Raw genomic sequence first — 27,374 nt, 5'->3', positions numbered from 1 at the left:
TCACACATCAGTTGTGGTAAACGGAAGCTCAAGCGAGTCTGCTTGACATGGGAGAACCAATGAGGTTCATTCTCGTGTTACGCAGCACGTTTGAGCTTCCACAAGAACCAATGAGGTTCATTCTTCAGGTTCATCATATTAAGCGATTTTGTCTCTTCAGAAAATTTTGACTAAACCACTCAATACATATTGATTTATTTTATGATATTATAGATTTGCTTTCTGAACTTTCTGAAGTGTCAAGGACAGAAAGATCTCAGATTACATCCAAAAGATTTTGATTTGTGAGTAATTAATGGTGAGTAATAATTTTTGGAAAATAAAATAGGATGTGTTCCTGGACCAACATCATCTTCATACTCTTCCCGAAACAGGATTCCTGTCAAACAGACACCCCAAACTCCATAATTCCAATGTAATCATTTTCTCATGTGAATGACAGATCTTATGTGAGTGACAGGTTGCCCTGCCCTCAGGCCAGTAAACATCAGAGAAGAGATGAGATGTCGCTGCAAGAGGGAGGGGAAGTTATTTTAATTAAAGATTATGAAGGCACATTAATTAAAAAAATAATGATGTGCATAGATAAATCATTTATAATAAACTCTGCAATATTCCATAAAAAACAAGAATCGTCCATTTTTCATTTCATGGTGACTTTAATAATTTAAAGAATGAAAAAAGACTGACTTAGAAGCAGAGCTCGCAGAGATGTCTACACACCATCAGAAATATTATTATCGTACATGCTTGTAGAATACAAAGTATAGCAATCAGCTTATGACAAATACATTCCTTTCATTTCAGAAAAATGTCATTTTAAATAATTGAAATGTATATAAAAAAAGTTATTTAATGTTCAGTTTGCTTTTGGAAAGAAATCAAGGAAATGACAGCTGCTAACGTAAGGCCACGAGGACTCATAACATGGTTCATAACAAATGGTTTAATGCATCATAGAGCATTACACATGCAGGGATCATGCATCCGTTTCATTTGCCTTTCTTCTTCTGTTGTTCCTGGAAGAAGTCATTGCACGCAACCGTCAGCGCCGCCACCAGCACAACAAACTCGTTAAAGTCGACTTCGTTGTCCTTGTTGGAGTCCAGATCGTTCATGATCTTTTCCACCAGATTGGGGTCCTTCTGGGACTAAACAAAGAGAGGGTAAACAAAACAACTCAGCACAGCATGTAATATATCAGTTTTATATTGTGCATTTATTGGTCAAATCAACATTCCAGCCATATTAAAATAAGATATATAATATTTTCTATATGCATTTTTTAAAAATACTACACACACACGACCAGGTGAAGTGAATAACACTGATTATCTCTTCATCACGGCTCCTGTTAGTGAGTGGGATATATTAGACAGCAAGTGAACATTTTGTCCTCAAAGTTGATGTGTTAGAAGCAGGAAAAATGGGCAAGCGTAAGGATTTGAGCAAGTTTGACAAGGGCCAAATTGTAATGGCTTGACGACTGGGTCAGAGCATCTCCAAAACTGCAGCTCTTGTGGGGTGTCCCCGGTCTGCAGTGGTCAGTATCTATCAAAAGTGGTGCAAGGAAGGAACAGTGGTGAACCGGCGACAGGGTCATCAAGAGTGGCCAAGGCTCATTGATGCACGTGGGGAGTGAAGGCTGGCCTGTGTGGTCCGATCAAACAGACGAGCTACTGTTGCTCAAATTGCTCAACAAGTTGATGCTGGTTCTGATAGAAAAAAGTCAGAATACACAGTGCATCGCAGTTTTTTGCGTATGGGTTTGCATAGCCGCACACCAGTCAGGGTTACCATGCTGACCCCTGTCCACCGCCAAAAGCGAACATGAGCATCAGAACTGGACCACGGAGCAATGGAAGAAGGTGGCCTGGTCTGATGAATCACGTTTTCTTTTACATCACGTGGATGGCTGGGTGCGTGTGCGCCGCTTACCTGGGGAACACATGGCACCAGGATGCACTATGGGAAGAAGGCAAGCCGGCGGAGGCAGTGTGATGCTTTGGGCAATGTTCTGCTGGGAAACCTTGGGTCCTGCCATCCATGTGGATGTTACTTTGACACCTTCCTAAGCATTGTTGCAGACCTTGTACACCCTTTCATGGAAACGGTATTCCCTGATGGCTGTGGCTCTTTCAGCAGGATAATGCGTCCTGCCACAAAGTAAAAATGGTTCAGGAATGGGTTTAAGGAGCACAACAACGAGTTTGAGGGGTTGACTTGGCCTCCAAATTCGCCAGATCTCAATCCAATCGAGCATCTGTGAGATCTGCTGAACAAACAAGTCCGATCCATGGGGGCCCCACCTCGCAACTTACAGGATTTAAAGGATCTGCAGCTAACATCTTGGTGCCAGATACCACAGCACACCTTCAGGGGTCTATGCATCGACGGGTCAGGGCTGTTTTGACAGCAAAAGGGGGACCAACACAACATTAGGAGTATTATACAGTGTATATACACAGTGGATTCTGAAAGTATTCAGACTGTTTCATTTTTTTATATTTAAAAATAATTATGTTAATATTTTGTTATGTTGCTGACTTATTTAAATTCATGTATATTCATGTTTATAAATTAATTAATTAATATATTTTGATTAAGTAAAATCAGTCTGGATTAAGATTTGTTGTATTCAACCCTTACAATGCAGGTCCCTTGGGCCAAAATGCATTGTTTTCTTACAAAAGTTGCTTAAGGTTGTCTATGTTTGTTTTGATATGAGCACTAACTCTAACTTGTACGTCAATGATCCTTGTTGCAATAGCCTATTTCCAGACCATCCAAAAAACATCATCAGATCAGACTCACAGATGTTCATCTGTCTATCCTGACATTTGTTCCACGTGAGCACGATTGGGCAAAACCCAATGGCCGTGCGTCCATCCCAGTCGTGCCACTGGTAACCATTGAGCCGTGACTTTAAAACCATCAAAGTCCATCAGCCTGTGGCTACACGGTATGATTGACTATCTGTGTGTGTGCGGTTAACACATTAAGCCACCAGACACAGTTTAACATCTCACTCATTACTCTTCCTGCCTCCTAGTGTTACAGTACACACTCCCGAGAGAGAGAGAGTGTGTAGTGGCGAGGGAAAGGTGAGAATCTATATCGGGCTGTGTTCCAGCCAGTAATTGATGATGCGTAAGCAACAGCCTCCTTCTGATGATGCGTACACAGCTGAGACCCACATCTCACGAAAACACATCCAGCTCATATTTCACCCAAAAAAATTTAATGAAGAAAATGAATAATTATGTTACGTAAGGGGCGAAAAAAAGCCTGTTTTTGAACCATTAAAATTATTTGCATGACAATTATGCACATTTGTCCCCATAATCAAAATGCAATCATAACATTCTACTCTTCAGTTTTTACTTTTTTTCAGTTGCATTCAACTGTATTTTTCATTTAAATTAGTATAAATTAGCACAAATTATGTAAATCACTATAAATAAATAAAAAGACATGACAATAGAAACTAACCTAACCTATATCATTTAATACTACACACACTATATATATATATATATATATGCGTGTGTATTAATGGGAATTTGAGTTTTTTTAATTACAATGCAAACATTTTCAAAAAATCATAAAATAACCTTGTTCTGGGCAATTGATTAATCGCGATTAATCGCATCCAAAATAAAAGTTTGTGTTTACATAATATATGTGTGTGTACTGTGTATAATTATTATGTATAAATAAATACACACACATGCATGTATATATTTAAGAAAAATATGTATTTATATATAAAAAATGTATATTTATCTAAAATAAACTTTTATTTTGGATGCGATTAATCACGATTAATCAATTGCCCAGCACTAAAAATAACGCAAAAAACCCTAATAATGAAATTAGGCCTTTCCTTCAGTAATTCATTTTTAATCATTTAAATATTACTTATTATTTCTTTATTTTAATTTTGAGATGAACTATGATTTGGATACATTCTTTGTTGGGTGAAAGATATTACTTTCCCCTAATTTTTAGTGCTGGGCAATTGATTAATCGTGATTAATCGCATCCAAAATAAAAGTTTGTGTTTACATAATATATGTGTGTGTACTGTGTATAATTATTATGTATAAATAAATACACACACATGCATGTATATATTTAAGAAAAATAAGTATTTATATATAAAATGTTTATATTTATCTAAAATAAGCTTTTATTTTGGATGCGATTAATCGTGATGAATCGATTGCCCAGCACTAAAAATAACGCAAAAAAACCTAATAGGCTAATGTTCCTAAAATTAGACCTTTCCTTCAGTAATTCATTTTTAATAATTTAAATATTACTTATTATTTCTTTATTTTAATTTTGAGATTAAATATGATTTGAATACGTTCTTTGTTGGGTGAAAGATATTACTTTCCCCTAATTTTTAGTACTGGGCAATCGATTAATCGCAATTAATCGCACCCAAAATAAAAGTTTGTGTTTACATAATATATGTGTGTGTACTGTGTATAATTATTATGTATAAATAAATACACACACATGCATGTATGTATTTAAGAAAAATATGGAATTATATATAAAATGTCTATATTTATCTAAAATAAACTTTTATTTTGGATGCGATTAATCATGATTAATCGATTGCCAAGCACTAAAAATAACACAAAAAACCCTAATAATGTTCCTAAAATTAGGTCTTTCCTTCAGTAATTCATTTTTAATCATTTAAATATTACTTATTATTTCTTTATTTTAATTTTGAGATGAAATATGATTTGGATACGTTCTTTGTTGGGTGCAAAGATATTACTTTCCCCTAATGAATTACTGTAATTTAATTAGTAAATAAGGGAATACTCTTAATTTGTCTGTTATTTTAATTGCAGTTACTTCTGATGTAATTGCATTCAATACTACCAATTCTATTTAAAACAATATTGGATTTAACATCAAAATTTTAACATCTAATCTTAAAATGTTTGCCATCTCCCTTGAAATACTTAATAATTTATGAAATGTCATATCATTCATTTGAAAAAATGTAAAGTAGTTTAATGTTGTATCGTTCATATGGTCGAGGTTGATATGGGAATAAGAAAGTATTTAGTAAGTAATGCAATATTAGAGTAATGCAATTCAGAGAGAGTAATTACAGTAATCTAATTACACTGTTGAAGATGTAATTAGTAGCTAGTAATTAATTACTTAATGAAATAGTAGTAACACACACACACGCACACACAGCCAGCTCAAATGCCGGATACGAAAAGGATCTGCGTGGAAACCCTACTTCATCAGCTCTGTTTTCATGAACTTCGTCTCATTAATATTCAGATAAAGTTTCCCAGTTATGAATGGGGCTAGTTTTATGTAACGATAATGTATCCGATGGGAAAGAAATAATTCATTTAATTCATTTCCTCAGATTTGCAGCCAGCTCACCAAGTGGTCTGTCCCAGTGTGTGAGCTGGAATTACACGCCTGTGTACACACGAAATGAATTCAACGCAGACACAGTCAACAAGATGAAAAGTTCATGGCGAAATTAACCAAATCATTATCACTAATCAACACGCCGGAGCCAAAAGCTCACTCACATAAATAAGAGCGGGAATATGTGTTGGATGTCAAGATGAAATATTAAATCTTAATAGATGGAATTAAAGGATTATTTAGGGTTGGCTAAGCAGTCAGTGAGGTGATGTTATGGGCTTTTTTCTTGAAGGAAAGAAAGCGCTTTGAACTTTTCCCTCTGTGTGTTCATATAACAGCTCTCATGTGACAAAAGGTCAAACGGTCAAAAGATTGCTTAGTTCACATTATTTAAATTCCAAAATGACTATTTCCATCAATGCTTGCAAGAAACAAGCTGCAAATTAATAATATTCATTTAGAAATAACTTTATTTCTATAGACAATGTCAAAATCCAGTATAATCCTTGATTGTGACAATTGCACTACGGTAACGTCTTGCGGTAACATGTACTGTTACCGCTTAAAGGGGCTATATGCAACTTTTTCCCCAAAATAAACGTAACAATAGCCTTTTTATTTGACCATTTATGACTCAAACATCTCCTGATGAGCATACTGACACCTTGTCCGCTCACAGTGGGTGCACCTGCAAGCCTGTATCCTATTTTTCCTATTTTCTGTCGGGTCGTTTTTTTCCCGCGCTGTCTGCGGATGTGACGTCACCACCGCTGCGAGAGCGAGCAGAAAATGAGAGCAGTTCTGTTTTTTGGCCACAGGTGTCAGTCGCGAGTTTAAATTTCAGAAAAACGCATATAGCCCCTTTAACTTGTAACTTAATTTAAAAAAGACAAGTATATCATTTAATTTGACTGAATCAACCTGACTGCATTAGGTTATGCCAACAAAAGTTATTTTAGAGAGTAAGGTCAGATAGAAATATTTCCTTATGGAGAACAATGTACATTTTCACTTTTAACGTGTGTTTATAAAAGTTAAGAAGATATAATTATTATAATATAATTAAAATTATAAAAAATAATATAATATAATATAATATAATATAATATAATATAATATAATATAATATAATATAATATAATATAATATAATATAATATAATATAATATAATATAATTAATATAATATAATATAATATAATATAATTACTTTAATATAATATAATTCAATTCAATTCAATTCAATTCAAATTTATTTGTATAGCGCTTTTCACAATACACATTGTTTCAAAGCAGCTTCACAGAAAGTGCATTTCATAAATGTACATCGAAAAATGATATAATATAATATAATAATTATAATATAATTAATATAATATAATAATATAATATAATATAATATAATATAATATAATATAATATAATATAATATAATATAATATAATATAATATAATTTCATATAATATCATATAATTAATATAATATAATAATATAATATAATATCATTAATATAATAAATATAATAAATATAATATAATTAATATAATATAATATAATATAATATAATATAATATAATATAATATAATATAATATAATATAATATAATATAATATAATATATAATATAATATAATATAATATAATAATTTAATGTAATAATATAATACAATATAATACAATATAATATAATATAATATAATATAATATAATATAATATAATATAATATAATATAATATAATATAATATAATATAATATAATATAATATAATATAATTAATATAATATAATATAATATAATATAATATAATATAATATAATATAATATAATATAATTAATATAATATAATATAATATATAATTAATATAATATAATATAATTTAATATAATATATTATAATTTAATATAATAATATAATACAATATAATATAATTATATAATACAATATAATATACATTTAATAAATTAAATAAATTAATAAATTAATAAAAAAATGTATAATAACTATATATTTTCTAAAAGTGTATATATAGTATAAATTATATTTAATAACAAATATATATATATATATATATATATATATATATATATATATATATATATATATATATATATATATATATATATATATATATATATATATATATATATATAAATAATGAATACATTAAAATGATTAATAATTAAATACAAAAAGTATAATAATTACAGATTTTCTAAATCTGTATATATATAGTATAAATTCTTATATTAATAAATATTAATAATTCAATTTATGAATAAATAAACACAAAAATATATAATATGCATAATAATTATAGCCTATATTTTCTAAATGTGCATATATATATATATATATATATATATTTACAGTGTGGATTAAGATTTGTTACATTCCGATTTTATATAATGCAAGCCCCTTGGGACCAATAACATATCGTAAGATCTACGCAAGTGATCAAGCAAAAGCCGAGACTGTGTGAACAGAATAAACATTTCTGATCTGATTGCTAACCATGAGGAAGTCGGTGAGTTCGCTGTTTAGAAGATCCTTCAGCTCTCCTTTACTGAGCTTGTATTTGTCTCCCTCGCTCCCCGAGTAGTTGTGGAAGACCGTGATGAGAGCATCCATGGCTCCCTCCAGTTTACTGGGCATGGCTGCAGCAGAGCACCTGTGGAGCGGAGCGGAGAGGAGACACGTCCAGTTCAACCCAACACAACCCTGGTCATTATGTAATGCTTTCAATAGGGTTCTAGCTTAAAGGTTACATTTCTGGCGTGCCATTTAGTGGCCATATTCACACAAAAAAACACTTCAAACATATCATGATATTTTCCTGGACATGGTGCCATAGCACTACTATGGCACATGAATTTGATGATCATTTAGTAGCATGATCAAAATACCATTATGCCACAGTCAAAATACTTTATTAAAAATAATAATTTTAAGTGTAAAAAATAATTACTAGCCTTCTTTCAAGTATCCACTGAAGTCTAAAGTTTGTTGGAAGAGAAGAGAAAAGTGTCTTACCTCGTTCAGAGCAGAGAAGTGAACTTGTGTGTGTGTTTGCGATCAAAGTGTTTTCTGGAGTGGGTGAAGTTGTTTATGAGGTAACCTTTACAGGAAAGGAACCTCCTCTGTTGTTGTGACGATGTGATGTAGCTCAGGTGTTGCACCATAGTAACCCTGTGATCCTGATCCGCACCCTACCACACACCTGCACAGAAAACACACTCCAAAAATAAAAGAGCAGCGGCCTCCTGAGAGCCCTCCATACAGACGGATACACACACACACACACATACACACACAGAGCATGGACTAACTTCACTTTTATTAGTCATCAATGTGTTTGAATCTATTGCCGTTTTTCTGAGCTTTAGTGAATGCATGAAATCAGATGAACCTTTAAATGCATGAATGTTTCACCAATCATTATTACATATTCAGGTCTTTAGTGACCCGGATCTATATCTAACACGGCTGGATCTCTACCTTTCACGATAATATAAAACTCTCCTGATATTAGAGTAACAATTACAGAAGAATAAAATAAAGCATATTTTGTTACTTTTTGGAGCTTGGAAGGGTTCAGTTTGAGCAGATGTTTTATATTATCATCACTGTCCTCACCAGAGCTCATTTCCAGTACATTCAGCATCTGCCTCATAGTCACCATCTCAAACATATTCCCAAAAATGATCATTTTCAGCATCTTCAAAATCAATATTTTAATCGTTGACAGCTTCTTCACCAGATCCACCATCAAGTGACAGTGACAGTAATATTAGATTGCGTTCAGCACTTGCTCCGCAGTAAATCACTGAGCCATTTCAAGTTTTGCTGATGATGCTTCATATTCTTTTGTTTTCATGATTGTGTATCAGACAAGGTGAATAACACTTATTCAGTCCTCAAAGATACAATTATTTTTGTGCAGAAAAAAATAGACTTACAATGTTACACACCTCGGGTCGTTAGCGACACTATACATACACTATACAAACAGGCATTCTTTTATCTTTTTTTTGTTACACTCTAAAAAATGCTGGCTTAAAAATAACCCAAGTTGGGTTGAAAATGGACTAACCCAGCAATTGGGTTGTTTTAACCCAGCGATTGGGTTGTTTTAACCCAGCGATTGGGTTGTTTTAACCCAGTGATAACCCAGCGATTTGGTTGTTTTAATCCAGCAATTGGGTTGTTTTAACCCAGAGATTGGGTTGTTTTAAACCAGCAATTGGGTTGTTTTAACCCAGTGATTGGGTTGTTTTAACCCAGTGATAACCCAGCGATTGGGTTGTTTTAATCCAGCAATTGGGTTGTTTTAACTCAGAAATTGGGTTGTTTTAACCCAGCAATTGGGTTGTTTTAACCCAGTGATAACCCAGCAATTGGGTTGTTTTAACCCAGCGATTGGGTTGTTTTAACCCAGTGATAATCCAGCGATTGGGTTGTTTTAACCCAGTGATAACCCAGCGATTGGGTTATTTTAACCAAGCAATTGGGTTGTTTTAACCCAGAGTTTGGGTTGTTTAAAACCAGCGATTGGGTTGTTTTAACCCAGCGATAGGGTTGTTTTAACTCAGTGATTGGGTTGTTTTAACCCACCAATTGGGTTTTTTTAACCCAGCAATAGGGTTGATTTAACCCAGCAATTGAGTTGTTTTAACCCAGCAATTGGGTTGTTTTAACTCAGCGATAACCCAGCGATTGGGTTGTTTTAACCCAGTGATAACCCATCAATTGGGTTGTTTTAACCCAGAGATTGGGTTGTTTTAACCCAGTGATAGCCCAGCGATTGGGTTATTTTAACCCAGCAATTGGGTTGTTTTAACCCAGAGTTTGGGTTGTTTAAACCCAGTGATTGGGTTGTTTTAACCCAGCGATAACCCAGCGATTGGGTTGTTTTAACTCAGTGATTGGGTTGTTTTAACCCAGTGATTGGGTTGTTTTAACCCAGCGATTGGGTTGTTTTAACCCAGCGATAACCCAGCGATTGGGTTGTTTTAACTCAGTGATTGGGTTGTTTTAACCCAGTGATTGGGTTGTTTTAACCCAGCAATTGAGTTGTTTTAAACCAGTGAAAGGGTTGTTTTAACCCAGCAATTGGGTTGTTTTAACTCAGCGATAACCCAGTGATTGGGTTGTTTTAACCCAGCAATTGGGTTGTTTTAACCCAGAGATTGGGTTGTTTTAACCCAGTGATAACCCATCAATTGGGTTGTTTTAACCCAGAGATTGGGTTGTTTTAACCCAGTGATAACCCAGAGATTGGGTTGTTTTAACACAAATCATTTTTGTGATACATTTCATTTGAAAGGTGTGCTTGTATAATAATTTTTTATATAATGCAATGACATTCATACTCTACTGTTCAAATGAAAAAATAAATAATACTTTTATCCGGTGAGGATGCATTAAAATTATAAAAAAAATAACAGTAAACATTTCATAATGTTACAAAAGATTTATATTTCAAATAAATGCTGTTCTTTTCAACTTCATATTCATTGAGGAATCCTGAAAATAAATGTATCAGTTTCCATAAAAATATGAAGCAGCACAAATGTTTTCAACATTTTTAAAAATCAGAAATGTTTCTTGAGCTGCAAATCATCATATTAGAATGATTTATGAAGGGTCATGTGACACTGAAGACTGGAGTAATAATGCTGAATATTCAGCTTTGATCATTGTGAGAAAATTAAATTTCTTTCAAAGACATTTTTAAAAAAATGTTACCGACCCCCAAACTTTTACTAGCCTGATTAACTAGCTTAACCAGCAAGACTTCATCAGAAATATTATGCTGGTTGACCAACACCAAAACAGCTCTTGCAAGAATGGACAATTATGGAAATACATGCTTTCATCTATAAGCTACAATCAGGGTTTCCAGGTCGGCACAACAAAACCCACTCAATTGCTAATCAAAACTAGCCCAATCGCTTTCCAGGGGACTATAAAAACTACAAACAACAGTGTAAAAGTATCCCACTTCCGGACTTGGCATTGCTAACAGAAACTAAAACAAAATGCAAAGCAGTAAAAGACACAACAAGAAAATGTGTTTTCAATATAATTGATTTACATGAAATTCCTTTGACTGCAGTATGATGACATTTTGTTGCCTGGATGGCAGAGGCCCCCAGGGCCCTCACATGGGGCCTCTGTACACGTCAAAAGGGCCCACCCTCATGTCTCCATACAGCTGGAGCGCCGAAGGGTTCAGAGTCATGGAATCTGACGTCTCACATGATTCAATTTAATTCATGTCCGCAGCACAATTGGCAGGCTACATGTTTAATCAAGTTTAGAAGAATTATATAGGGAAGCCTGCCTTATCAAGCCCTTCTAAAAGCGATTCGTCAGACATCAGCATCTCTGACCTTGACTCATGCAAAAGAGCTCATTTTGGTCATTAAGTCATTGCAACTGATCAAATACCACTGCCTTTTACCTCTGTCAGCATATGGGGAATGAGAGCGTGAGTGAGAGAGGAGATAAGAGACTATTATTAAGGTTCTGTACTTGGCTCATCACTTGACTGGAGCTTATTTATTAAATCATGTGATTATTAGTGATTCATTGAACAAGACTAGATTCTGAACACAGATGGATAGAGAGATGGATATGCTTGAAGGTCGTTTCACTTGTGATATAGTACAGTGTGTGGTTTAATTAATTAAAGGCCAGTTCACACCAAGAATCATGATAGCAGGCGCCCAATCTTGCAGTTTTTTTTAAAAAATGCTCAAGCTCTTTAAAGTCACTTAATTCTGATTGGCTGGCGTTTTTTTATCGTTCATCTGCTGGGGAAAAAATGAAATCGATATCGTTCCTCTGTAACGTTTTCGTTATTGTAGGATTAAAACATTTATCAAACGATTAGGCCTATTTGAACTTTATATAGCCAGGACGGGTGTGAATAGACAATAGACATCTAGTTGTTTTTGTCCTATTCTGTCTGGTTGTTCAGAAAGGTTCAGTGCTTCGATTGGAAACTCCAGCAACATCCTCCGAGCAAAAGCGTTTACGTCACGACTATTATTGCTCGAAGGAACGGGACACGATGACGTACGCGGCGTTCTTGTTTTCCTAAAACGGCGCTAATAATCCCATGGAGTTTGCTCCTAGGTTTAAAAAACAACTTCAAATATGAGGATATTCATTTGTGAAAATGAAGATTGATTTATTATTTATATTATAAAAGAGCGAAAAGGTCGACTTAATAAAGTGTCGTCGTGTTTCGAGATGTCTCTTTCTCTCAAAGGATCAAGACGAGTCTATTTTTTACCTCCTGATTCCACCTGAGGGAGAGAGAGAGAGCAGAGGGGGTCAGGATGAGGCTCAGGTGTGTTTCACCCCCACCCCGAAAGCTAAAAGTGTTTTCCGTTCATTAAGATGATGAAACGTTTCCCTTCGTACTGCGGTGTGAATTGGAGTGAGAGAACCTATTGAGTTTGCATTCATCATGAGTGACCCATATAGTCACGAAAATGAGTTTTCATATAAATTCGCAGTATTTATACTACTGTAGCTGTCTAAACATCATTAAAGTAAACAGCAAAATGCAGCACGTGGTAGTTTCATCACATCTTGTGACGGCTCGTTTCTGGATAGCCTACTGTTTTAATGGCGATGTTTTTCTGACCTCTAGTGGCTCAACTTTGGCAGTGTCATTATTTTTCTATTTTATTTACCTATAACTACACTTTTAGTTTAGTAACACTTTAGTACAACTGTGGTGAGATACACATACACACTGGGTCATACAATCCTTCAGAAAACATTTATTTATTATATATTTATTATTTATTTATTATTATATCGATGTGGAAAACTCGTGGTATATTAAACAAAAGAACAGCAATTATTTGAAACAGAAATATTTTTTGACACTATATTGTATGTAGCTACTTATTGTCCACTTCCATTAAAAAAACAACAAAAAAAACCTACTGACTCCAAACTTTTGAACTGTATATTATTTAATGTTTTAGTATTTGTTGATTAAAGCTCTATTTGCACTGGTTTAGTTTAAGGTGGTATAAATTAGGGGAGAGTGTGGCACAACCTAACGCGGGGTTAGTTGGTTTAAAACTTTCCACACATGCCAGGATGAAGAAACTCAGTGTATTTACTAGTTGCCATATCAACATTATTTAGAGAAAAAATTGCGCCAAAATTTTAAAATCTTTGGAAGATATCACTGAACATTATTTAACCATAGCAAAAATAAATTTCTTAAGTTTATTTTCATCAGTTTTTTTTGTGTTTATTTAAAATAGGACAAATTTGATATTATTGTAATCTTATATCTGTTTTTAACAGTTTAGATAGTTATTTAATGCTGATCTAACCAGCAGAAGATGTAAGCCACGGTTTAAATCCCAGTTGTGCAGGTGGGGTGTGTTGTCACATTGAGACCCGATCAGAACTATGATATTATATTCTATACTTTTATGAATTCTATTGAGAAACCATGAGAAAAAGGTGAATAATGAGTCAGTGTTGAGAAATTATTATTTATTATGATGTTTTTTAACTATGCTGTAGCTGTGTTTAACAATGTGTTTGTTGTCAAACTCAAAAATTTGTAATGATTAAAAAATGCCATTATTTTATTTCAAAAACTTAATAATTGTATTTTATTGACAAAATATTTTATTTTTTGATAATTTCAGATAACATTTTAAGCTGTCATTTGGTCATGTCACAATGTGCCCCTCACATGTTACAATGTACCCCACCTACGGGGCATGTTGTCACATTTCACTTCCATTCTTTCGGGGTAAATAAAAAAAAAAGTATACACTGTATTAATGAAACAAAACCACATAATTGTACTAGACTTCATGTGTGAAATTAATGTGGGGAAAAAAGAAATTCTCTGAACCCCAAGTGGATTTACTCAAACTAAGAAAGTCAAAAAGTGTTAGGTTGTGACCTGCTCTCCCCTACACCAGATCTGTGCGTTACTAACATTACTTGGATAAAGATCACAGTGTCTTATAGATGGTCTGGTAAAAATAACCCCAGGTTAAAATATAATCCAATGCAAAAAACGTAAAAATCACCGTATAATTGTCACCGTCCCGCTGGCGGGATGCTTGGCGCTCTTTTTTATTGACTTTTCCTAATCAAATATATTAGTAATCATCATAAATTAGGTATCATTCACAAACTCAAAATTCGTCCTGTGAAAACGTTGCGTTACCATGGAAACGGTACTTTAAATTCTTTTAGGGGCTCCTACGTTAGTGGGTGGTGTCAGGTTTAATATCAAAACCTTTTCTTATCTTGACAAAACATTGTCGAAAGGTTCCATATTTGGTTACTATTTTGTGATAGAAGGGATATTTGGACAGAAATATATATGTTACAGGAGAATGCATCAGAAAAAAAAATCAATGGAATGTGGGTGACACAGGGTGGCTATTTTTGTTACAGCACATAAACACAATCTCACATGAACTTCTTTTTATTGTGATATAAACTTCAAATTTGGAACACAACTTGGTTAGACATATGTCTTTGATTTTATAGGAATTTCAGAGTAAACATTATTTTGTAAAATATATATTTTATATAAAATGTTTAGAGCAGTGCATTTGATTTACAGTAAATTTAAACTTGCATAACCATAATACTTAAATTTCTTTTAACCCGACATCCCCCTTTTTGAGAATACACATGAAAATGCACTATCCAAACTTAAAGGGCTGTAATTCAAGAATGCTTTGGAATATAGACCTAAGTTTGGTCTTGTTTTAAACAAGACACTCTGCAGATTATTGCTGAAGTGCAATTCAAAATATGAAAGTATGAAAAAGTGATGGAAGTTTAAATTTACTGTAAATGAAAAATACTGTACTAAAAAATGTTTTACTATAAAATTACTATAAAATCAAAGCCGTCTGTCTAACCAAGTTGTGTTCCAAATTTGAAGTTGAAATCACAAAAATTGAAGTTCCCATGAGATTTTGTTTAGGCGCTATACCACAAATAGCCACCGGGTGTCATTTAAATTCCATTGTTTGTTTTTTTATGCCTTTTCCTGTAAATTTCTGTCTAAATATCACTTCCATCACAAAACAGTCACCAAATATGCACCCTTGAGATTCAGATCTTTCCGACAATATGTGTTTTGTCAAGATTGGAAAAGATTTTGATTATAAAGTAGTTCAAATAATTGTTGTAATATGAAACATGACACCGCCCACTTGGAGAGGAGCCCGCTAGAATTATTTAGATTACCGTTTCCATGGTAACACAATGTCCGATTTCAAAACGGTTTTCACAGGACGAATTTTGAGTTTGTAAGCTTTCAAATGATACCTAATTTATGATAATTACTTAAATATATGATACGGAAAAAAGGCGATCAAAAAAAGAGCACCAGGCGTCCCACCTGTGGGACGAAGTGCTTTCACTTGAGCAATAATCTGTTTGGTCTTCTTTAAAACAAGACTAGAGGTCTATATTTCAAAGCATTTTTGAATTACAACCATTTAAGTGTTGGTAGTGCATTCTCTACTCTCAAACAGGATGGTGACAGTTAAGGGTTTAAGGTTAATCATAAATAGGTTTTTATGGGATTGGAGGCACATGCTGTTCTCCTTGTACCAAAAGACCCTTGTGTAGCACCTGAAAGTGACGTATGACCTGAAAACTTTAAGAAAATACAAAACACTTTAAGAAGTATTGTAGGCTAGTTGTTTACAAGAGCTAGCCTAACATATTCATGTTGTCTGTTTATCTGCAGATTAGCTACAGGTTGGCACTATGTAGCCTAACTGTGTGCATTTTGCATGGAAGAACATTCTTTTGGTTGTGCTTCAGCAGATGAATATGACCCTTCACAATAGATAATGCTTTACAATTAACTCTGTCAGAGAGCTTCATGAGGCAGTTTATACGTTCAATAAACCTTCAACCTCTCTCGATTGTTGTGACAACTAAACTATGCCACCACTCCCACAACATACACACGTGAAACTAGCAGGACTCAGGAGCAACTTTTCACTATTTATGGATATGATGAGGCACGGACGAGTGACGTATATGTACGCAATTTCCCGCGAAAACCATCCCGTCCAGTCTAAAATATAAACAGTTATTATGGTAATAGGCAAAGACAAAAAAAGGTTTTGGAAGAAGGATTGACTATGCATTGACACATTATTTAATTGTAATTTTGAAGAAAAAGAAAAGGTAACACAGTAGCTATCCATATAATGATCCCATGATGGGCACCTCTAAAATGTTCTATATACACTATATTGCCAAAAGTTTTGGGACGCCTGCCTTAACATAGAAATGAACTTTAATGACATCCCATTCTTAATCCGTAGGGTTTATTATGGAGTTGGCCCACCCTTTTACAGCTATAACAGCTTCAACTCTTCTGGGAAGGCTTTCCACAAGGTTTAGGAGTGTGTTTATGGGAATTTTTGTCCATTCTTCTAAGCACATTTGTGAGGTCAGGCACTGATGTTGGACGGGAAGGCCTGGCTCACAGTCTCCGCTCTAATTCATCCCAAAGTTGTTCTATTGGGTTGAGGACAGGACTCTGTGCAGGCCAGTCACGTTCCTCCACACCAAACTCGTTCATCCATGTCTTTATGGACCTTGCTTTGTGCACTGGTGCACAGTCATGTTGGAACAGGAAGGGGCCATCCCCAAACTGTTCCCACAAAGTTGGGAGCATGAAATTGTCCAAAATGTCTTGGTATGCTGAAGCATTAAGAGTTGTTTTCACTGAAACTAAGGGGCCAAGCCCAACCCCTGAAAAACAACCCAACATCATAATCCACCCTTCACCAAACTTTACACTTTCTCCTGGCAACCGCCAAACCCAGACTCGTCCATCGGATTGCCAGACAAAGAAGCGTGATTCGTCACTCCAGAGAACACGTCTCCACTGCTCTAGAGTCCAGTGGCGGCGTGCTTTACACCCCTGCATCCCACGCTTTGCATTGCACTTGGTGATGTAAGGCTTGGATGAGCTGCTTGGCCATGGAAACCCATTCCATGAAGCTCTCTATGCACTGTTCGTGAGCTAATCTGAAGGCCACACGAAGTTTGGAGGTCTGTAGCTATTGACTCTATGTTGGCGACTTCTGCACACTGTGCGCCTCAGCATGCGCTGACCCCACTCTGTGATTTTACGTGGCCTACCACTTTGTGGTTGTTGTTCCCAATTGCTTACACTTTGTTATAATACCACTAACAGTTGACGTTAAATATTTAGTAGTGAGGAAATTTCACAAATGGACTTATTGCACAGGTGGCACGCTTGAATTCACTGAGCTCCAGAGAGCGTCCCATTCTTTCACTAATGTTTGTAGAAGCGTCTGCATGCCTAAGTGCTTTATTTTATTCACATGTGGCCATGGAAGTGATTGAAACACCTGAATTAAATTATTTGGACGGGTGTCCCAATACTTACTGATAATACTGATAAAACCCTTTAAGTTTCTTTTTTTTTCTAAGAGTGTAAACTCCAGAAGAGCAAAGGTGAAATACCTGATGCCTGTATTAAACGTCTGTGAAAGCTGCAGGCTAGAAATGGACAACTCACTGCAACCAGATGATGACGAGCAAGTTGAGCAGCTACAGGAGCAGACAACTAATCCTGGTGCTCCTGAAAGCTCTTCGCAGCAAGTGAACTCCGTCAAGCTGTAGTGGCTTTGATTGTGCATCTGCGATGAGAAACAATGCCAGTTCAAGTCTCAACCAGATCACAAAAAAAGGCTGAAAACACTTTTATGCTAATGACATAAACAAAGACACACTGTTATGCAATAGAAAGATGCGGAAAGGCACATTTCATTCGAAAAGGAAAGTTATCCTGTGAAACAACAAAACAATAGCCTATATTTGGACTTTTTTCCCCCCCATGTAACTAAGTCGTGTTGTTCAGCCAGTCTTCACATACTTGAAATAGTCAGTCTAAAATGTCACATTCCTGCTGGAATACAGTCAAGTCAATTGTATTATTTATTTTTTTATGCATTGATATTAATATCTTACATATACAGTATATTACTTACAAATTGTAATCAGTAACTAATTACATGACAAAAACTGTAGTTAGTAACAATCATTTTACATTACATTACATTTTAGGTAATATAATTTTTGATTACTCTTAGATTACTTTTGACTTAACTCGTTTATTACATTGAATTGAATAGGATAATATTGTATTATATTGATATAAAAATACAAAGAGAAAAACATATCAATAACATGAAGTGCATTAAACATTACATTACACGAGGGTTTCCCAAACTGGGGTTTACGAAGGAACTCCAGGGGGTTTGTGAGTTTAATGAAAAGCTAATAATTAAATAAATCATAACATTTTAAATTTAAAAAATTGAATTACAATTTACAATTAGTTTGAAAGACAAACACCTTCCAAAGACATATGGTTAAATGACTTACTGAGTTCAAATAATAATTAATATTTAATGAAAAAGAATAATAAGGGAAATCACTGAATTATGAATGATTTACTGCCATTGTGTGAATATTATAGGCTAATCATGTAATCAATAAAATGTACTATAGTCTGAGTATTTCAAACTGTAACATAATCTAACTACAAACACATCATTTTTAAAATCTGATTACATAATCCAGATTACAAGTAATCAGTTACTACCCAGAACTGTACATTAATATCTTAAAAAAATGACACATTTCACCTTTAAGCATTAGGCATGTCAAACAGCATAATCAGTCTCAAGTGATTCAGTCCTAAGTGGTTCATATCTAGTCTTTTTTACACCAATTTCTGTGATTTTTTTTCATACATCCTCTGGTAATTAGTTTACAGATATATATATATATATATATATATATATATATCCTCAAAACAAATCATGCAAATCAAGGAACGATCCCTATCATGAAGAATGTTTTTTTTGCGTGAGAAGTGGATCATTACTGACTCCACAGAGAGCGGCTCAGTGGCTGTCTGCCCTGTCCTGCTCTCAGCTTTTTTTTCTGTTTGAACAAACAACTTTATTCTGTAAAAAGATTAATGCTTGACCACAGTGACACCCAACTGCAACTTCCTGGTCTGAAAAACACCAAAATATAAACAAGGGCTTTTCATCTCAGTGAAGGGCTGACAGAAAAGCTATGATTAATGAGAGACAGAAAGAGAAAAAGAGAGAGAGAGAGAAAACTGGGCTGTGCAGGCCTACTCATCCTTATACGGAGATGGGTTGTTTAAGATGCATTTTCTACTCAAGTCTAGCCAGACAAACATATGAATATTAATGAAAATGTCAGTTTATGTAAATGTCATGCTAATGAATTTATATTAATAGAAGGTTTTTAAAGGTGCAACAGGAAATGATGAGATGATGTGGTAAAAACTCAAATCTGCTGTAATGTTGAGGACAGTTGCTCTATCCGTTTCAACAATTGTCTGTTACACAAACACAACTTAAAGCGGTTAAAGGAATAGTTAACCTAAAGCTCAGTCTTGTGTCATATCAAACACGCAGTGACTACCAACTGTGGAACAAAAATGGAGAAATATTGAAGAATGTGGATATTTCCCCTGTGCAATGGTAATGAATGGGAACTGAAGCTTTACAAAAAGGATGCAAAAGCACCATAAAACTAGTAAAAAAAAGAGCCTAGTTAATGATAAATGTTTTATTTTATTTTAAGAGTGTTAACCTTCTGAAGTCATAGCTTTGGCTGAGAAACTGTGAGTGAATTTAGCACAGTCTAATTTATGAAAAAATGCATAAAAAGACCAACCCATCAAATTCACCTTTTGCTTTCCGAGGAAGAAAAAAAGTCATATAGGTTTGGAATAATATGAGTAAATAATGACAATATTTTCATTTTTTTTTAATGAGCTACATCTCACAATCCAATTTCTGATGCATTTAAAAAAAAAAAAATAATTGTATTATTTATATACTATTATAGTATTTATTTTGTATGCATTTACATTTGTAGATTTCATTTTTATTTTTATATTAACTTTATTTTATAATAATTTCTTTAAAAATGTATCATTTTAACTTTTTCAAATATTTATAATTTCCGTTTTAGTTTAAAGTAAAGTTTTCCAATATTTATTTCAATTAACATTTTTTTTTACAGTTAACAGTTTTAACAATAACAATCTTTACATTGACAAATATCCATAAAACCTGTACCAAGATCATGGGCGTATATAGCTTGAGGGGGGGGGGGGGGGGGTTGACAGGACTGTCCCCCCTAAAAAAACATGCTGAGTATTGTAAATAATATAATGATGTATACTTAAAATCATTGTGTAAGTAGTAAAACAATACAAATGCAAACGGGACAAAGAATGCGTTAGAAACATTTTGAGTCCCACCATTAGATAATTTCTCAGTGCACCTAAAGTATAAAATGTTTTTTTTGTGGTACATCTTACAAGTACGATTTTGGCTGTATTATTTGTGTCCCCTTCAAAAATTGCTCTTGAGAAATGTTATGTTTATTGCCACCCCCCAACTGTTAGATGAAATGTATGCCCCTGTATACTTAAATGTATGATATGAAATTGTGATTCATGCATCCTGTAAAAACATTTACACCACTTCATTCAGCAGAATTAACGATGACATTTGAATTCTGATAATGGATGTTTGTGTGTCGTTTGAGACAGAATTGCAATGCACCAATGAATCATTTTGATCTCCATCATCAGTAGTTTGTAATGTTTGCAATACACATGATTCATATCAAGCAAACAAACAGAGATCTCTGGTTCTTTCTCTCCATTTCTAGGTCAGAAATGACTGGTGCAGGGACTTAACGGTTCGGCTGGTCAAATGTTGGATCATCCTAGAACTACCAATGAAAGAGCGTTCACACAGACACACACCATACCAAAGGAAGGGGAGCTTGGTGGGGGGGGTGAGAGAGAGAGAGAGAGAATGAAAGAGAGATAGAGAGAGAGAGACACTACAGATGCAGGAGGTGGTGCTTGGACACATTTTAGAGGCGTGAAGGCCTGCCTCATTTGGTGCAGATCAGATCATTTACAAAAAGCCACATCCACCACTCAAAACAAGAGAAAGTCGCCGCCGGACACCGCCAGCATCCTCACCATCCTGCCGCAGGAGTAACAGCCCGCCGGCTGTTGCATCAACAACACGTAGCTGGCCATGAGTCCTGGCAGTTTGCGCGGCATGCTGGACGTCAGCAACGTAACCTGGGCTCTGTCGGAGCGCTCCTTGCTGCAGCCCATGTGGGATTACCTCCAGCAGAACCACGAGAGCAGCTTGCGCTCGCCGCTGTTTCCCGTCGTCATCTCGGTGTTCATGTACCTGGTGCTGGTGTTCTTCTACACCGTGCTGGACCTGCTGGCGCCCACCTGGCCCTCCATCCGCCGCTACCAGATCCACCAGGACCGCGCCGTCACCTGGTCCAACATCGGATCCACTTTGGCGCTCACCACATACAACCATCTGCTCTACATCTTCCCCGCCGCCGTGGCCCAGTGGCTCTGGCGGCCACCTGTGCCGCTGCCTCGCGAGGCGCCCACACTCGCCGCCTTCCTGCTGGGCATCGTGGGCTGCACGGTGGTGTTCGACTTCCAGTACTACTTGTGGCACCTTCTGCATCACCGCGTGGGCTGGCTGTACCGCACCTTCCATGCGCTCCACCACCAGTACCGGCAAACCTTTAGCCTGGTCACGCAATACCTGTCCGCCTGGGAGCTCTTCAGCGTGGGCTTCTGGACCACCGTGGATCCTTTGCTGCTCCAGTGTCACTGTCTCACCGCCTGGGCGTTCATGCTGTTCAACATCTGGGTGTCCACCGAGGACCACTGCGGGTACGACTTCCCTTGGGCGATGCACCGCCTGGTTCCCTTCGGCCTTTGGGGCGGCGCGCTGCGGCACGACGCTCACCATCAGCTGCCGAGCACCAACTTTGCGCCTTTCTTCGCTCACTGGGACTGGCTGGGGGGCACGGCGACCATGCCGGCTCCTGTGAAGACAAAAACACAGAGAGAAAAGGACGAAAAGGAAGCCTGAGGCTCGCTTTCCCTTTCACACCCTCGCTCTCATCTCTCTCCTTTGGCTCCATCTGTCCCGCCCTGTCTCACACATTCCCCGCCGCTATTCATCTTCTCCCCCGAACTGCAGATCAAGTGTCTTACTAACAAACCACTAGAGGAGAAGAAGTGGAGCTAAACATTCCCAACGGTTCTTGAATGTATAAAGTGTCTTTTCTTGCAAATCTATCTATTTTTCTAAAATGAAAAAGAAAACCTCTTCAGCATTGGCCAATTTTTTTCGAGGTTATGTGGGATATCTCAGGTTAGTAGTTTTGGCCTTATGTTCGCGATGTCTTTTTAAAGAGATTACGTGTGTTCACAATGCCTTGTGTTCCGATGCTTGTTATTGTATTTTTCACTAAACTTCAGTCAATAAAACGCTGTTGTTTGTTAAGTTTACCTTCAGCTGTGATGATGTGCATTTGAGGACCTTTGCAACCTTTGGATTGCTCTAAAAAAAGCACTGACCGTTACATTCGTTAGGGGAGAGGAGCGTATGAAGTAACATTGTGTGAACACACAGGCATGTTGGCTAACAGTGATTGCTAGAAAGCGCTAAGACTGCTTACATCATCTCTGGTGCTGCTTGCCTTTGCTAACATAAATAAAAAAAGTGCTCAAAGCACAGACAATATGAGCTTGCCAATTAGTTTAAAGGTACAGATCACACTGAAATGAGAGTTTTATCGATGTAATCGGCCTCATGTCATTCCGACTTCATATTGTGGTCGTTCTTCAATGAAACACAAAATGAGATGTTCGGCAACATGTCAGAGCTGTTCTTCCAGTAAAAGTGGATGGTGATTTAAAAAGCTGACCGAGAAACATACCAAAATTGAAGCCACCAGAGCTCTCAAATCTCATTCGAGCTTGTGTTCATTTCAAAAGTGGCACCTTTTGATGCATCATGCCAGGTTGGAAGTCAATGAGGCTCAACGCTATTGGTTCTCGCACGTCACATGACCAATCAAGTTTCATATAAATGTGACTGAAAATTACATTTGAAAATTGCATAAGGTTTAAAGGGATAGTTTGTGCAAAAAAAATTGTGTCAATTTTCTCACCCTTCATATTATTTTATTTCTTTCGTGAAAAACAAAGTCAGATGTTCGGTAGAATGTCTGAGCTGCTCTTCCAGTGAAAGTGGATGGTGATTTATACAGTCAAGCTGTTAAAAAAAGGACAAAAAGCACCATATAACGAAAGTTGTGCGCTATATTCAAAGTCTTCTGAAGCCAAACAACAGATTTGTGTGAGAAACAGACCAAAATTTATTTTTGCCACTTATTAAGCCAAGTCTGGCATCACTGAAGACAAATTATATTGGTTCTCATAAGTCAAATGACCAATCAAATTACGACTATAAAGGCATTTGAGAACTGCCTAGGGCTTAAAGGGAGGGCTGCATAGGGACAAAATGAGAATTCTGTCAGTATTTACTTCCCTCGATGTCATTCCCAGTCCATATTATTTTCTCTCTTTTGTGAAGCGCAACATGAGACGTTCAGAGTTTTGCACCATATTACAAGACTTCTGAAGACCAAAAATTAAGCCACCAGATCTCTGAAATCTCATTTACGCTTGTGGTCATTTAAAAAAGGCGCTTTTTGACAAATCACACCAGGACAGACATCACTGAACCCGAACACTATTGGTTCTTGCATGTCACATGACTAATCATGATATGGAAAGTAAAAAAAAAAAAAGTGACTGTAAACTCTTTTGAGGACTGCACAAGGCTTATAGCATAGACTGTAAAAAAAATATGGACGTAGTGTACGTGACGTCATCCATAGGATTCTGAAGTAGGGTCGAGGGTAGAGCCGTTGCCATCTTGGCAGCGCGTCATCGCGCGTCACTCCCAGATAACAGAAAATGGGCAAAAAGGTTGGACGTGGGTGGAGCTGAGGTGACGCGATGACTAACAGACAGCGGATAAACGGCTATCCACCTTTATATAATGTAAACGAATGATTTATAAAAAAATTCACCCCCCTCACAGTTGTCATGAAGGAAAAAAAATCAACCGTATAGACCAAAACCACAATTTACACCAGGCTGTAAACATGTTTTTTTCTGCTGTAAAGTTGGGCATTTTAACATGGGCCTCAATGAGATTCTGCTCCCTTCTGGAGCCTGTCTCTAGTGGCCAGTCGACGAATTGCAGTTTAAGTCACTTCTGTATTGGCTTCAAGAGAAACTGGGGGAGGTTGCCGCTTGGCTTATAGGTGCACTGTGTAAGTTTTAGCGGCATCTAGTGGTGGGTTTGCGAATTGCAACTGCCCACTGCTCACCCCTCCCTTTCGAAGCACATAGAGAAGCTACGGTGGCTGACACAGGACAAAGATGACAGAGAGTAGCTAGCGCTCTGTAGAGTAGTTTGTCCATTTAAGGCTACTGTAGAAACATGGCGGCGCAAAATGGCGACTTCACTGTAAGGGGACCCGCGGTGTATGTAGATAGAAATGGCTGATTCTAAGGTAATAAAAACCTAACGGTTCATTATATACACCACTGAAAACATAGTTTTGTATATTATATTGCATTTCTGTCAATAGATCCTCATAAATATTACACACTGCACCTTTAAAGGGACAGTTCGTCCCTTCATCATGAAAAGAAGATATTTTGAAGGACGTCAGACTCAAATTTCACCCACAAAAACCGTTGAAACAACAAAATAATATTCTCTTCTACGATTTTGCAGAGAAATAACATCAAACAGGTTTTGTTTGACATGAGGGCGAGTAAATTATAAAAGAATTTTCGATTTTGCGTGAACTATCTCTTTAAATTTTGCTCCGTATCTAATACAAAGCTATCAGACGACTTAAGAAAATAGATTGTATGGAGTACTTTTATGGATTGATACGACAATGGGAAAACGTAGATGATTACACAATTCATGAACTATAAGAACAATGTGTTTACATTTCAGGATATGGATGTCCAACCGCCTTGAACATACGCCACAGCATGCAGTGTTTGTTTTCTGCCATCGTTCGGTTCTATGCCACGCTATGCTATTCCACAGTTTTACATAAGAGAAGCCCGCAGAGGATCTGGGCTGAGATCAGTCTACAGCCAAAGTGGAGAGGCAATGCTAATTAATCATCTTCTCTTTCAGCCTCCTACTGATCCCTCTGGCACATGGAGAATAGCTCCCCATGCTTTAAGAGAGAGAGAAAGAGAGAGAGAGAGAGATTCAGATAAAGTTGGCTTATGACTCCAGGAACTGAACAATTTCAAATATGATTCTGAATTTTTTTTTTTCACAGTAAGATACCAGCATGCAATGTCATATAACACGGAAGACCTTTAGCAAAGGGGGCGGAGGTGCTATCTGTAACCTTTAACTAGCTCGGAGGAGGCCAAATAAACAAACAACCATGAAAATCTTAGCTTTGCTGGGTTTGTGCATGCGAGGCTGAGCGGTACCTGGCTCTCGTCCAGCAGCTCAGTATCTCTGAAGACCTCAGGCTGAGCTCTCTAAACAGTAAGTTGTTATCTGCAGCTCAGCACAGGAAACCCTGGACCATTTCCCATCAGGCACTGTTGTGGACGCCTCCCCCTCTGGCACTGCAACAGAGGGGTCCTTTAGGAATGTGGAAACTGGGAGAAAATGTGGACTGTGTTTTAAACAAGTAGTTATGCAGGAGAGATAAGATAATACTGAGACACACAAATAGGTTAACTGTGTACATCTGAGTGATGTGACATGGTAGAAATCACCTACATGCTCATCGGAATAATCTATGATCTATTGTAAAAGATAACCAGAAACATTTTCACCTTTCATTTACATTTGTATTAAACAATGAGATCACCCAAACTGACATCAAAATGCAAAACAGGTCTGTATCTCAGAATAAATCATCACGGTTCACTGTTCACTGATCTGATTGGCTAATGTATAATGCAAAATGTTACATTTTTGCAGTAGTTATGTACTGTGTACAGAATGCAAGTATGTTGTATGCCATATCCAGATGACCTACCACATCTGCCAAAAAACAGCAGAGCACCCTATTAATTCATAATGTGTTTGGTTTTTTTCTCTCTCTCTTTCTTGCCAATAGTGGCAATTTTTACTTAAAGGGGCTATATGTGTTTTTCTGAAATTTAAACTCGCGACTGACACCTGTGGCCAAAAAACAGAACTGCTCTTATTTTCTGCTCGCTCTCGCAGCGGTGGTGACGTCACATCCGCAGACAGCGCGGGAAAAAAACGACCCAAAATAGGAAAAATAGGATACAGGCTTATAGGTGCACCCACTGTGAGCGGACAAGGTGTCAGTATGCTCATCAGGAGATGTTTGAGTCATAAATGGTAAAATAAAAAGGCTATTGTTACGTTTATTTTGGGGAAAAAGTTGCATATAGCCCTTTTAAAAACTGGATTACGTATGCAAAATAACTCTTTCTGGGATGATAGACAACACTTGCTGAATTATCCATGCAACAGTGGTCATGGGACAACAGTTAAACATACTACCTTTTTGAAACATATCACATATTTTGCAAATAATTTTAAAATAGTAGTACAAAGTATATACAGTGCTGTACACTTGTACTCCATTCTGAACAACCACTGAATACATGAAAAAAACAAGTGCTGCACTTACCAGATGTGTACAGTAGATGTCGCTGTGTTCAATACTCATCCATCATTTGACTAACAGACTGAGAGATACTGTAGTCATTCATAAAAGATCAAATTTAGTGCAAAGCAGTGTTGTTAGAAGAACTCAAAAACTAATCAATGAAAGTGCAAAAAAATGGTCACATGACCCACAGGGGCCCATTTTGTGTCCTGTTTCAGCACATGTGCACAGGTCACATATTTTCTCCAATGAAAAGTGCATTTTTCACT

General features: G+C 36.3%; 3 protein-coding genes across 6 annotated transcripts in view; 1 reads left to right on the top strand and 2 right to left on the bottom strand.

Annotated features, from left to right (window-relative positions):
* Nucleotides 1-27,374, bottom strand: part of LOC307137479 (uncharacterized protein) — an 890,992-nt gene that overhangs the window by 283,783 nt on the left and 579,835 nt on the right. The window lies entirely within an intron of this gene.
* Nucleotides 637-26,113, bottom strand: s100z (S100 calcium binding protein Z). Of its 4 annotated transcripts, XM_079835154.1 has the most exons (5): nucleotides 21,548-21,895; nucleotides 18,014-18,134; nucleotides 8,455-8,641; nucleotides 7,936-8,092; nucleotides 645-1,151 (listed from the first exon to the last, which is right to left on the bottom strand). In XM_079835154.1, the coding sequence occupies exons 4-5, from the start codon at nucleotides 8,074-8,076 to the stop codon at nucleotides 993-995; spliced, it is 300 nt and encodes a 99-aa protein (XP_079691280.1). In that variant the 5' UTR covers nucleotides 8,077-8,092; nucleotides 8,455-8,641; nucleotides 18,014-18,134; nucleotides 21,548-21,895; the 3' UTR covers nucleotides 645-992. The 4 variants fall into 4 exon arrangements, with proteins under 4 accessions (XP_079691278.1, XP_079691279.1, XP_079691280.1 ...); XM_079835152.1 differs by having other exon boundaries at nucleotides 637-1,151; nucleotides 7,936-8,641; nucleotides 21,548-21,688; XM_079835155.1 differs by lacking the exons at nucleotides 18,014-18,134; nucleotides 21,548-21,895 and adding an exon at nucleotides 25,940-26,045.
* ch25hl2 (cholesterol 25-hydroxylase like 2) lies at nucleotides 21,606-22,571 on the top strand (the record flags this gene model as incomplete). Its single annotated transcript, XM_079835151.1, has 1 exon — nucleotides 21,606-22,571. The coding sequence occupies one exon, from the start codon at nucleotides 21,606-21,608 to the stop codon at nucleotides 22,476-22,478; it is 873 nt and encodes a 290-aa protein (XP_079691277.1). The 3' UTR covers nucleotides 22,479-22,571.

This window comes from Gobio gobio (assembly GCF_949357685.1).
Source record: "Gobio gobio genome assembly, chromosome: 14".
Lineage (NCBI taxonomy): Eukaryota > Metazoa > Chordata > Actinopteri > Cypriniformes > Gobionidae > Gobio > Gobio gobio.
The sequence above is the reverse complement of the archived record's forward strand: the minus strand, read 5'-3'. Positions and strand labels throughout refer to the sequence as shown.

Excerpts from the sequence above, each read along its gene's own strand:
- s100z (XM_079835153.1), bottom strand. The coding sequence starts at position 8,076 with ATGCCCAGTAAACTGGAGGGAGCCATGGATGCTCTCATCACGGTCTTC. Across the intron at positions 1,152-7,935 it reads AACTCACCGACTTCCTCATG|TCCCAGAAGGACCCCAATCT; the intron begins GTTAGCAATCAG and ends CTCTTTGTTTAG.